General features: G+C 34.7%; 2 protein-coding genes across 2 annotated transcripts in view; one reads left to right on the top strand and one right to left on the bottom strand.

The window, feature by feature from the left end:
• Window positions 1–6655, bottom strand: part of LOC102808199 (nuclear pore complex protein Nup160-like) — a 35118-nt gene extending 28463 nt beyond the window's left edge. Inside the window, exons 1-6 of the mRNA XM_085501057.1 lie at window positions 6553–6655; window positions 4417–4528; window positions 3840–4047; window positions 3330–3555; window positions 2438–2516; window positions 1571–1685 (exon numbers count right to left, since the gene is read on the bottom strand). Of these exons, the coding sequence (XP_085357183.1) occupies window positions 1571–1685; window positions 2438–2516; window positions 3330–3555; window positions 3840–4047; window positions 4417–4528; window positions 6553–6634 (822 nt within the window). The 5' untranslated portion in view covers window positions 6635–6655. The remainder of the gene's footprint in view (window positions 1–1570; window positions 1686–2437; window positions 2517–3329; window positions 3556–3839; window positions 4048–4416; window positions 4529–6552) is intronic.
• A 238-nt stretch (window positions 6656–6893) lies between these two features.
• On the top strand, window positions 6894–11303 carry LOC102807986 (uncharacterized). The gene is made up of 7 exons (XM_006811721.3): window positions 6894–7022; window positions 7706–7763; window positions 7898–7998; window positions 8773–8867; window positions 8971–9071; window positions 9788–9924; window positions 10277–11303. Exons 1-7 carry the CDS (start codon window positions 6954–6956, stop codon window positions 10916–10918), a joined length of 1203 nt encoding a protein of 400 aa, XP_006811784.2. The 5' UTR covers window positions 6894–6953; the 3' UTR covers window positions 10919–11303.
• Window positions 11304–13255: the final 1952 nt, after the last annotated feature.

A 13255-nucleotide genomic window follows, 5' to 3' on the forward strand; every position in this document is an offset into this window, starting at 1 on the left:
CCGGTGATTCTACATGTATTTACAATGTGCATTTATTGTATTGTTTCAATAAAATAATTTACCAAACAAGACAAAAATATTATGGTATGTACATGACATCAATTAACATTAAAATAACTATCCGAACAGACCGGGTAAGTATTGCGTATCGTAACTGAAGGCGTCTATTTTGGATGACATCACTACGTAAGTTCACGTGAGCTACATGTAATTATCATAATTTATGCAGACAGTCGATTTTGCTGTTAAGTCAATCACAGTCCCTCAACTGTGAGTCAATGAATCAAATTATGATGTAAAAAATCATCAAGTTTTGACTACTTTAAAGAACATCTTTTTTTTCAACGATTTTGTTTTCCGTTCGAATTATGAAATTTTGGATATCTGTCAAGTAACTGGAGTCTTTGTTCTGTAATCTTGTCAACATGTCTAGCACATCGCCATGCGTCAAGTCACTGTCGTTGTGGGGGTCAATAATTTGACTGTCGTTGCAATTTATGTCATTGTTGTCTATAGATTCATGGTTTTCTTTGTCTGCAATAAAATTCTCAACAATCTGTTGCTCCCACTCGCCATCATACATTGCTTCAGTCAGTATACGTTCATCAAAGGGGAGGTATTCTACAACGCTACACTGTTTGCGGGTCTGCAACTTGCTAAATAAGGTTTCCGAATTCTTTGTTGTCTGCTTCTTTGTCATCATAAATTTCAATCTTGAAGCCCCCTTTACGGAAACATTCGAAAGCACAAAATTGTCGATCAGAATCGTTATGGAAAGAAGAAAACTCAATGTCTTTTGAGCGTTGAAGAAGTGATAATGCAGTGTGCTTCACCGCAATTGAAGGTGATGACCCCGATCATTTGTTTATATCCGGGGTCATTATACTGTCCAGACACCACGCGATGCGTGGGCGTGTGAAAAATGTAATCAGTTGCCATTGTTTTACACGGGACGTTACTTGTAGTGTGAGATTTGGTATTGTTTCTGTGACGTTTGCGGAATTTGGACACAAAGCACACTTTTTAGGTCGGGCAGACCGAATTACTAGACAGCGGATGTGGTGCAACTGGTCGGATGGTCGATGTATTCAGTGTGAATATTGGACTTGGGACCGATCAATGCGGTCGGTGTTCGGAGTAAACAGTGATCGGATTTCACAGGTTGTTTTAACATAGGCGTCTATGGAGAAATTTCGGGGCTACATAAATCGGTCGGTTCTGACAGTAGGTCGGTTTATCCAGGGGTCGGTTTTGACAGGTTTTACTGTATGTCCTCAACCAAAATTTAGATATATTGAGATAGGAAACATGACCTAAGACTGACAAAACATGCTATTTTCAAAAATTATTATCACTTTTGTAAATTTATTATAATATTTTATTCCCTACTTGTCTTTTCATTTTTTCCATCCTGTAAATTTAAAGAAAACAACAATATTTTTTTTTTGAGTAGCATTTTACTCTAGTGGAAACATTGTTATGTCCAAGAAAATATTTAACTAGAGTAGAAAAGATAGACAGGTGTAAAGTGCAACATGAGAATGAACATGATAATAATGTATACACATACCACACAGGACCAGACTCTGATTTTATGATCTCGACAGATAGAGAATATAAGTAAATCATTCTGCATGGGATGAATGCATAAACTCAGAGATGCATCGGAAGCCTCATGTCCACCTCTATAGAAATAAACAAACAAATTTTCAGATATTACTATTTGATATGACATAAATAAAGAGAACTACAATGCTCTAGTCATATTATGACTGAGTACATGTCACAGGCTCAAGCAAGTACTGCACTTTAAATGACAGTTGTGTCTACTGTTTAAAACATACATGTACAATGTAAAAGCAGAGGAATCATTTATAATTTAATGGCAACAGTTGTGTTATGTGACAGGAAGTCACCTATTCCTTCTGATGATACACAGTGATACTGCGAGAACCATGCAAGAAGAGTACTAACCCCGTAGTTTTTTAAAACTTGCATTCCCACATTGTATTATATGCAGATACCTCCAATTGGTTGTGATCACCATAAAACAATGATAAAACCAGTTACTATTGCAACAAATCATTAAATATTAGAACACCGCTAACTGCATTGGAAGTAAAAGATTTTAATCAAACATTCCTTTCATTGTTGTAAACACTTAGTATTACTTATAATATTATGAAGATTTTCTAATTTGATTTCAGGATTTTGTTTTATAAAATTTCTCATGAAATGTACAAAACAGGTCATCCTTATGGTAATTACAGTGGTCGATCATCAGGAGGTTTTTTACAGCAGGTCATACAGAATGGAAATAGAAACTTTAACTCGTGTAGAATGTCTGCTAACATGCTTTTCTAATTTCACATATTCTCTTCCACCAGATAGATACAATAAGTGTACAATGAATGAAGAGAGAATAAAATTCATGTACCTGATCATAGAAGGCACTAATCCTGTCCATAATCGTTGCATCATGCTGGCAAGTCTCAATTCATGCTGGGTTGCAATACCTGAAATTTACAAAATCCTACAGTAATGATTTAATATAAGTAAGAGCAAAGAGCATTCTGACTTCTGAAAATCAAATTTCAGGTTACCACCAAATATTTTCTTTTCATACATGATATAAAATAGAAATTGAGAGACTTGTATTACAGCATGAATATGGGTTTTACGCAGTGAAAGCATTTGCCGTCAAAGTCTAATTTATAATAATGATAATAAGACTTGATTTTAATGAATTTCTAGACTAAAATAGCTGCCATTCAGTTGTCTAGAATTAGACTACAGAATGAATACAAATGCATATGTATCCTAGGAAGTATGACATATGTGTGATGTTTGACACTGATTAGATCAGGCATGTCTAAGATATAGATGCAGGATGGCATTCATTGAAAAATGGACACAAGTCAGCCATTTTGAATCCATTCTGAAAAACAAAATGACGTGCACCAAGAACCAATAACATCTAACGTATGTACCAAGATTGCACAAAATCCATCCATAAACGACAAAGATTCGGTTCTGGAATGCCATTGTGTACATCGAGATGACATTATGTCAAATGTATATTCGAATATAATCTATCTGAGTGACTGAGGTCTGGTTCAAGAATGACAGATATGTTTGATTTTGATAAATTTTCAGCCATCATGACTCAGATCCCAAAATAAATATACATGCATAATTATGTATCTTGCATTGTATGTCCAAGATATTGATGCAAACATACAATGCATGCATGCACAGAAGTAAACTTCCCCACTTCAATTATCAATTCAAAATAGCATTCCAATGATGAGTACTTGTGGTATACTAACCTTGTATGCCCAATGGTGGAAGTTTAACAACCAAGATATTGCCCACATTGGTGGCTAGACTGAATACTGCTTCGCCTTCATTAGTCAAAAATGATGCACTGGTGTGTGGTTCATGCACCTGACTACCTCCTTGAGACAGGAACTGTGTGTTGCTAGGATCCTGTATCATAGCAACCGACACATCAGCAAAGATGGAGGGCATTGATACAGGAGTACTGAGAGGCAGCTGTTGACAGAATCATGTACATTATCAAATTAGGACAAGAAAGACAAACGGAAAGCAAGATCTATTTCTGAAATCTGACATACAATAAAACTCAGTTACATTGACTTGAATGCTGCTATGAAAAAGATGAAACGTATACAAAGTTGAGATTTGTACGCCTGGGTCAAACATAACCAAAATGCCAGGTAGCACAGTAGGTAAAAACATTAACAAAGTTCTGGAATACATCACTGAAGGAAGATACTGAGAGTTAATGAGAGGGTTTTGAAGAACAAATTACTCACTGATCGTTGCAATTTATTGGGATGTGGGAATACCAATCGATGTACGCTGCAAACAGTAGCTACTAAGATGATCACATTGGTACGGCTCTCATGTACTGTGATTCCAGGCAAAACTTGTGAGTCAGGAAACTGTAGACGCACAGCATTGCCAGATAGATTGTGATCCAGAGATAATTCTATAAGCTCTATTACATCTTGGTTGTTATGCCTACATATATATACATGTACAAATAAAAAAAAAAACTTTAATAAAAACCGCATATTCAAATTTAATAAAAAGTAACCAACAACACAATACCGGTTATAAATGTAAATGTACATGCTAATTTAAACATTTTAGTACAATACATTCACAAACTGATTATCAATCAAGAAGATTGAATTTTTTTTTTCTCTATAAAGATTAAATCATCTCGTCATACTATACTGAGAATGTTCTTCAGAATGAATCAGCTTAATTTTATCCCAAAATATCTATAGCACAATACAAGAATTGTTTTTTTAGTGTTATAGTTTTTGCACAATTTGCACTTTCAACTGGACACAAGAAAGGATGTGTTAATAAGATGTTACTTACCAGTAAATGAAACGGTTACTAGATGGCGTATTTATTTTGGCACTGTCTTTGTAACCATAGCCACCAGCACTTTCCACTACTTTGATGTCTTTTAGCACACTCTGTGGAGCTTCTGTGAAATAAATGAGAAGATACAGTACTATGACATCTATGCAAATTTCGTCATAAATATTACATGTACATGTACCTGGACTATATTTTAATACTAAGCAACCTGACTGGCGAACTACTTTCAAAAAATAAAATTTAATGAGTATTAAATTAATAAAAAAAATGTTTTTAATTAAATATTAATTAGTTATTAATGTTCTACTACTAAAACAATAATTTAACCAGATTTCCAAGGCAATATATTCACAAGCAGAAACAACAAAATACACCTGCAGACTGATATCAGTACCAAGTTGTACAATGTTTTTCGAGCTACTTGGTTAGGGTAGTAATATAGCATAAGTAAAATTTATATTTGGACAACTCAATTGTGACTCACATGGTTTAACAGACTAAATATATAGGCAACATACATTTCAGTGAATTTAAAAGTTAACATTGAGCCCTATTAAGAGAAGAATTTTTTTCAGCTATCAGGTTTGTAGTATACATCACAGTCCCTCAACAACCGGTTAGGAAACCGGTTTGTTTTAAGGTGTTAATCCCCCAATCACTGGTAACAGTGCGTGTTGCAGTAGAGTGAAATCGATGACGTCATAGCATCTTGGGGTCTATAACTCATTATAGTGTTTCTATATCTAAAACGATCACAGCCATCATACTTTTGTAGTTCAATATTTAAGTTGTTCCCCAATTTATATTAAATTTTGTAGAAGCAGAATTAATGGGTTAATTTCAGTTGACTATTTTACTGTTAGTTTTGCCCCATTAGATACTTTAGATACTCGTATTTACCCACGAAGCAAGATTCAAACGACCTTAGTCGATGTTATACTGAGAATAACTGATCTTAACAACCCTCCAAACACTCTTTTCCTGACTTGAACTATTATTTTATTAAAATTAATTTTAAAGTGGAAGTTCAAAAAAGTGTCCAATGCTGTTTTTATGGCTGCTGTGTTCATTTTTTTTTCTTTTTTTTTCTTTTATCAAACTTATAAACACATAAACTATGCTCGATAGGCTTTTTGCGCCCCTGACAGAATGGATGGCTGAGTCAAAGTCTCCATCTTAAAGTTGTCGCCTTCTTTCATGCATTCAGCAGCAACGTACTCTGGTCCCTCTTCTAATATATCATTCCTATCGATATCCCTGTCATCAAAATCAACAAAATCCTCAGCGTTTTCCCACATTTTGGTAAATAAAGTACCGTCTCTCACTTTGTAGTAAAAATCAAAACAAAGAGTATACGCATGCGTACATGTGAATCAAGAAGGCTCTTGTTAAAAATTATGTCATACCATATGCTAATTTTATGTTAATAGCAAAGTAGACTTGCAGTAGACGAATTAATGAATTAACAATTTCATAAATATAAAACACACATGGAGACAAAAGAGGTATTAGCGTTCCCCAACCAGTTGTTGAGGGACTGTGTATACATGTATAAAACGATGCGTCAAAGAGGGCGATACTCACATACGAACATTGCCTGTCTACTCAACACCGACATGTAGCAAAATGGGATGGGCATAAAACCATGCTAACTTTAATTCCCTGTACGTAGTCGTGAATTTAACCAAACTGCGCCAAATTAGAAGTTTGATTGTTTATCATGTTTGTGCTTGGGTAGATATGCCATCCGACGACTGAATGTAAATATACCCACTCTGACACGCTGTAGACCCAGGGTTATTAAATACCGGTATATTATCACAAGCGATGCCGACGCAATTGGAAGAACATTTGTTTGGCTTATTTAAGTTAATATTAACGATTCCGTGTTTCAACAATCATTGAAATTTTAAATATTACAAGTAATAGGTCAAAAATAAAGAAAAATTCTTTTCACCAAAATTAGTGTTGTATGCAAAATGGACGAGAACTTTTGTTTTGCCATGACATGTGACAAGTGAAATCAGGTGACCCACAAATTGCTCCAAGCAGTAGCGACAAATACGGTGGTTTTGAAAAGCTTTGCTGACATACTGACAACTACCAAATCTTAATAAGTGTTTCCCTCACCTGTATGCACAGTAAGTTCCTTCCATCGCAACAATTCCAAGTTACTTAGCGGAACTTCGATGTAACTACTGGGCTCCGCCATTTTGGATGTTATCGCCCGCCAAAGCGTTGTCGTGGGAGGGCGCTCACAGGGGATATTCCCACGTAGCAGATACCATTAAAGTATGGGGGGTGTAGTAATCAAGTGAACGTAAAGTTGGCAGTTTATACAAAGCAATGGGGTACAATTCAATCGTTCTTCTTTACATATTTTTAAGTTTTAAATATTTTTAGTCATTTCTCAATAGCAAAATGACGATAGAATAAGAAGTTGCCACAGTTGCCCATATTTTACTTCCTTCCCAACCTATTCATGAATGCATGGTACTTGTAGTATCAGGAGATCACGGAGCTGACATGACATGGCCAGATATCACGACCGTGGGGATCAAGGCACGGTGCCTGAATTGTACAGTGTATTTGCTGGAGAGGTATGTACTATATATGTGTATGGTCACGTACTGCTGCTGAAAGAGCCAAATATGGCACCTTCATGTTGTTGTGAAGACTTTTTATTGAATTTTACATTGGTAGTGAATGGTAGCATATTTGCAGGATTCACAGCCAATTCGCCCAAATTCACATTTGTTTCCAACACATTCATATTTATCCCAATACAATACTTCTATCCCATCCCTATCTGAAAGTACTTTAAGAAATCTTGGGCCTTGAAGTACTCTCAGGTCGTGTGATTAATATTCCCATGAAACATTGCATTATTATGACATTGAAAATAGTTCATAACAAAAACTGTCTAAATATACTTACCACTTATAGAAAATATTGCATGTCAAGTTCTATGATGAACAGCCATGAGCCATTTCAATGAAACATGGTACATGTGTACCCTGGAACAATACACAGACCTAAATCTATGCCTAATAATTGATTAATTTGCATAATAATTCACTTCAGAGTTTTTTCTAAGCTTTCTTTGATTAATGTTTGACATGCAAGATAAAGTTGAGATATCAGACACATACAATATCTAACAAAATATTAATCCTGTTTGTCGATGAACGGATTTCAAAATAAAAAAACATGCTTACACAATAAATTATAAGCTTGAATTTGATCACGGTTTATTTTACATTTTTGTACCTTTGCTTTACAGGTAACTTCAATTCAACAGTATGGAGCATTTATTAAAATACCAAGATGTAAAAAAAATGGTAAGTATGAGAAAGATTCATCATAAAAGTGAGCTATGATTGCTTTATTTATGGTTTAGTTAGTTTTGTTCGTCCATGATGTTTATACATGTACTGGTATATACTTATGCAACAAATTCTGCTATACATTGTAGGTTTGGTCCATAAGAGTCACATTTCTAACTCCAGAGTGGAAGATGTCTCTGATGTACTAGCATTGGGTGACAAAGTCTACTGTAAAGTCATATCACTTGGGGTAAATATTCCAGTTTCATCATTCATTCAACTAAGTGATCCTTCGCTATGTCACGCCTCCGTAAGTTGCGATTTCGACTAAGTTGCGGGTAGCTGGATGGCTCCCAAAAATTATCAGAAAATGATGATAAAGCTGTGATGTTTTTCAATAAAGAAAATGCACTATTAATAAACCCACGTGTGTGTATGTGTTTTTTCTCTATTTTTAATGCAGGCCCCTCGGTAAGTCGCAACCCTTGATAAGTCACGGTTTTTGCTTGGATTCCGACACCCATGACTTAGCGATGGGTCACTGTGTCATGTTTAATACCATCTGTTCATGATTGTTTATACCATTACTGAAACACTAACAATATGCAAAGCAGTACGGACAACCAAACATTTTACAATGCATCAACATTCTTCAGAAATGAACATAAATATTGTTTTATTCAAATTTGAGCACATTAAGCCAAATCATTCAGAAATATTTAAAAAAATAACAGTAACATACATGTACATGTATTTATGAACACAAATTTGCACCATTCCTGTGAAATCTTTCATCAAAATACAAGTATTGAAAGGTAACACCACCCCTCCCACCCAAAGAAAACAATGTGATAATACAAATCAGGTCTGTGGATCGCCATAAAGCATGTAATAAAAGAATTCCAATAAAAAAACTGGTGATCCATTCTCAAGATATACTGTATGTGAATGGACAATTGACAGGGTACGTAGTGATTTCCATAAACTTCCATAAAATAACTAATATGGTCGTTAATCATTACAGGATGAAGGTGATGACAAAGTCAAGATCTCGTTATCCATGAAAAACATAAACCAAGATGATGGTACAGATCTCGATCCAAACCAAGTACAGTTGGTGTAAGTATCAACTTTACTGTTCTGAAAATGTGACAAGTTTAGCTGACGAATTTATCATTGTCAAGCTCTAATGCTATAATAAGATGGTGTTTTATATTTTCAGACAGGATGAGAAAAGGAGAAAGAAAAGTGGTACTTACATACCAGAGAAGATAGAACTTGGAGTTGTGTTAAATACAACATGTCGGAAATGTGGATGCAAAGGTATGCCTTTATGATATCTTTGTCCGACTATGTCGTTGAATTTATTCAGTCAGGTGATAATCACTGAAATACTTCTCATTATTATGCGTGTAATCATTCCATATTTGGAATTTGCATTTCCTAATATGGTAGGATGAAAATACCCCGTAAAATACCGCAAAATTACGGCATGCTGTAACTTATGACATTACAGTGACAGACGTATAATAAATTTATATATTACACCACTACATAGTAGATAAATGTTTGATTTGAAACATCATGAAGAGTTTGTACATGTTTTTTTGTATGCACAAATCAGTGACCATGCGTGTCATAAACCAACAAGGCAACATATTGTGTACTCAGAAAGGATACGGGACCATACAGTCTGTTGTTTATAGTGTATCAGTGATTTCCTGAGCTTGTATCAATCCATCATGTGGTGATGTCATAATCCTAATTATAATATTATCTGTGAAAATTTATCTTTGCTTTAATTTCCGTGGAAATGTAAGTTGCCAAGACAATAATTCCAAACAAATTTCTCATCCAAAATACCTTATGTTCTATCACCGCATAGTGCATTGTGACTAGATTGTCAACTTTTGGTTTAAAATTTAGATTTTTTTCTTCATAAGCTTTTATTAGATGAGATATGCAGAATATTTTAATTTAATAGAAAAAATTATGTATATTTCACTAGGTTTTGTATTGGTATTGTCTTTGTCTTCCAGGTCATCTGGCTCAGGATTGTTTTAAGATACCTGGTGGAAAATCCTATGAATTGCTGCCAGAAGATGACAGTTTCTTGACAGCACTTTCCCAGCCCACTCCTTCAGATAAAAGTAGTCACAAGAAGAAAAAGAAAAAGGTACAATTTTGTCACATAATCTCTTTTTATGTTTTAATTGTTGTAGTCACCTGAACTGTCTTCACTGTGAATAATTGTATTCAATCTATTTGTAACTTACCAAATCTGTGAGCATGACAACACAAAATTTTATTAGGTACACATATCATAATTATTGTCTTTTACACTGAAATGGACCTAAATGTACAACATAATGATGGCAGTACTTATAGACTTAACATCTCAATCTATAGATATATGTGATACAACTACACTACACAGTCATCAAATAAATAAAATGATTGAACATATCAACTCATCTATTTACTAACTGACAATCAATAATGCATATCTTTCCTCATTTTCAATTCAGGACAAAAAACACAAGAACAAAAAGAAACACAAGCACAGGGACAATGATTCAGAGTCTGGCTCTGAGAATGAGAAAAAAATGAAATCAAAGTACAAAAGGAGAAGACAGTCATCAGATTTGGACAGTGATGATGGGGACAGAGATAAAAAACAGAAGAAACATTCTGAGGGCGAGAGCTGTCAGGATAAGAAAGAACATCGGCATATTAGAGGTGACAATTTTATGAGAAATCAAGACAGAGAGTATTCGCATAGAAGGGATCAAGGGCAACATTCGCATGCAGGCAAATCGGGTAAAGAATTCTCCCATAGAAAGAGGGGAAGAGATTCAGAAGATGATGTAAAAGATCGGCGTCACAGACATGATGCTGAAAGTGACAGACCTAGAGACATGAAAGATCATCATCACAGACGAATTTCTGATGAAAAAGGAACACTAGACGTGAAAGAACTTCACCACAGAAGAGATTCAGAAGGGTATAAAAGTCATGAAAAGAAAGAATATCACCAAAGAAGAGACTCTGGAGAATATGGAGGTCCACGCAGATGGGAAAACGAGAAATATGAGGATGTTAGAAAGAGAAACAAACATGAAACTGACAGATATACTCATCATGATAGACACAGTAAACATCATAGATAATATAACATTATGTGGTTTTATTTTTCCAAACAGATACATATAAGTCTTACATGTATACATGAATTTATGAAGTATATTTTCAAATTAGGTGCATAATTTTAATTCATTTTTTTATTGGAGTACAAGTTATTTTGCATCAGTGTGAACTGAACTGAACTGAACTATAATGTTACTCTCATATCTTTAGAATTCTAGTTTAATATGTGTTTTTATCGCTTTTGAATGCATTCAGTAAATTAAACTACCTAGTTCTTGAGGTCAACCCTAAATCTTATGTTGTTAAAAGTAGCAAAATGTGACTATTTTGTATAGTTATACTACTCTTTGTCTTGTGCCCATTGTTCTAAGTATGATGCTTACTGGTAGTAAACTACGACAACTCAGATACTAATTGTGTGTTTACTAGGACCCAGATCTCAAGCCAATAACTAACAGTTTTCAAGTTGCCATGCTTACAAAAGTAATACTTTTTTCTGTAGCCCCATCATTGGTCGTGTGTAGTCACAACTCCTTTTGTGAAGAACCAGCCAATTTGCAATGACCTGTAGAAATCTCACTTAATTCATTAACATATCAGAGTGAACTACATGTTGCATTTTACTACAAATAACGGGCTCAGCTCATTCATCTATACAGCTTGTCAATCTTGAAATCGTTGATTCAAAACCAGGGTGTTGCTATTCTAAGGAAATGTCTCATTTTTAAATAGTGAGGGGAAACTTGTACACTCCACTTGAGTAATGCAAGGAGGAAATTGTTCTGAAAACATTCCTCTCCTAGTAAACACGTATTGTTGAAAACAAAGAAACTAGTAAACTGGTACTACCGGGATTTGTAATTAAGAAAGAGTACTTTCCTAGTAAATGCTGAATGAAAACTGTCCACTGTTGGTTGGGGAACAATAGAGATGGGTAAAAAAGTAGTAATACTTTCTATAGTTGGCAGTTTTCATTTGGCATCTTTTGTTATCATTTACTAGAAAGTACTGACGTGCATCAAGTTCCCATTGTGAGCAAAGTATTTACTAGGAATAAACCAAATCTGTCCACACATGACTGAAATCCAGTTGTGAAAATATGCAATTTTTGGTAAATATTATATTTTTGTCTTCTTCTTGAAAACTACCTACCCAATTGCTTTGATATGTTATATTTAAGTACCTTGTGTTGACCTCTATCAAATTAGTTCATTTCATGCCGATATCATCAATTCTCTATTTTTGGCAAATATTTTTGTAATTTTTGGTGAAAAATTATATTTTTGAATTCCTCTTGTACACTATCAACCCGGTTGCTTTGATATTTGAGGTGTACTTATTTTTTGTGAATAATTTGTTTGATAAAGTTGACATGTTCTCAACATCTAGAACCAAACTATTTTTAGTGGGTTACCGGTAACCACATTTTGTTTTATGAGTGTGCATTACTTGACTTGACTAACACAATATTCTTGTGGGACAGCAGAGCTATTTTGACCGTGTCACACGCAACGTAATATTACCGTAATTGGTATAGTACAGGTGTGATGGTTCAAATACCAAAATGGCAACAGTAACATAAAGACTTCCCTGGCGGCGATGATAACATACGAACACGGAGTCAACAGATGAGGTTTCAACTGGTACTGGTATTATTATACTCTGCAAACATCAAGTACAATAACTCGGTAAAACTCCAAACCTCCAATAACTAGATACTTAAACTCCACCACAATTCAACGAGATCTCCGATCTGATCTCAGTGCTGAACAACTCCCCTATATATACCCACACTGTCTATAAATAGACCATTACATCAGCATACATAATGAGCCTGGAACATACTACAAATTTCTAGAATGTTCCATTACATCCTATTGCCTTCTACAGTGTCCTATTACCTATTCAATCAACATCTAAAAAATTCCACCCAGACACAGTACGGTTCTAGAACATTCTCAGTCACACGGAAGTGGTAAACAAGTCGTATGCGACAGACCGTCAGGTCATTTGTTGATAGAAGACTTGAAAAGGCTCTCTCTCTTGAGAATGAACAAGAAGATCGCTTGATATTTTTATGAGGAACTTAAACTGATTATAAGCTAGTACCCGGTATCAGAAATAGAACAAACATATTAGGAATAAAACAGGTTGAGCAGAGTAACAACTCTATGTACTGTCAACTCTGTCCTGATATTTAAGATTGTATTAATACAGACATTTAGTTTATTTTTCTTTGTCAAATGATTAAATACATTGAAAGGGAAATTAATCTCCCCCGATAATCCAGTTTGCCCAAAATCATTCAAATCTTGGGATATGCATAGTAAAGCAGTCAGCAATTTCAGTCAGTCAGCAAA

The sequence above is a fragment of the Saccoglossus kowalevskii genome, chromosome 7 (assembly GCF_978046115.1).
Source record: "Saccoglossus kowalevskii chromosome 7, keSacKowa6.1, whole genome shotgun sequence".
Lineage (NCBI taxonomy): Eukaryota > Metazoa > Hemichordata > Enteropneusta > Harrimaniidae > Saccoglossus > Saccoglossus kowalevskii.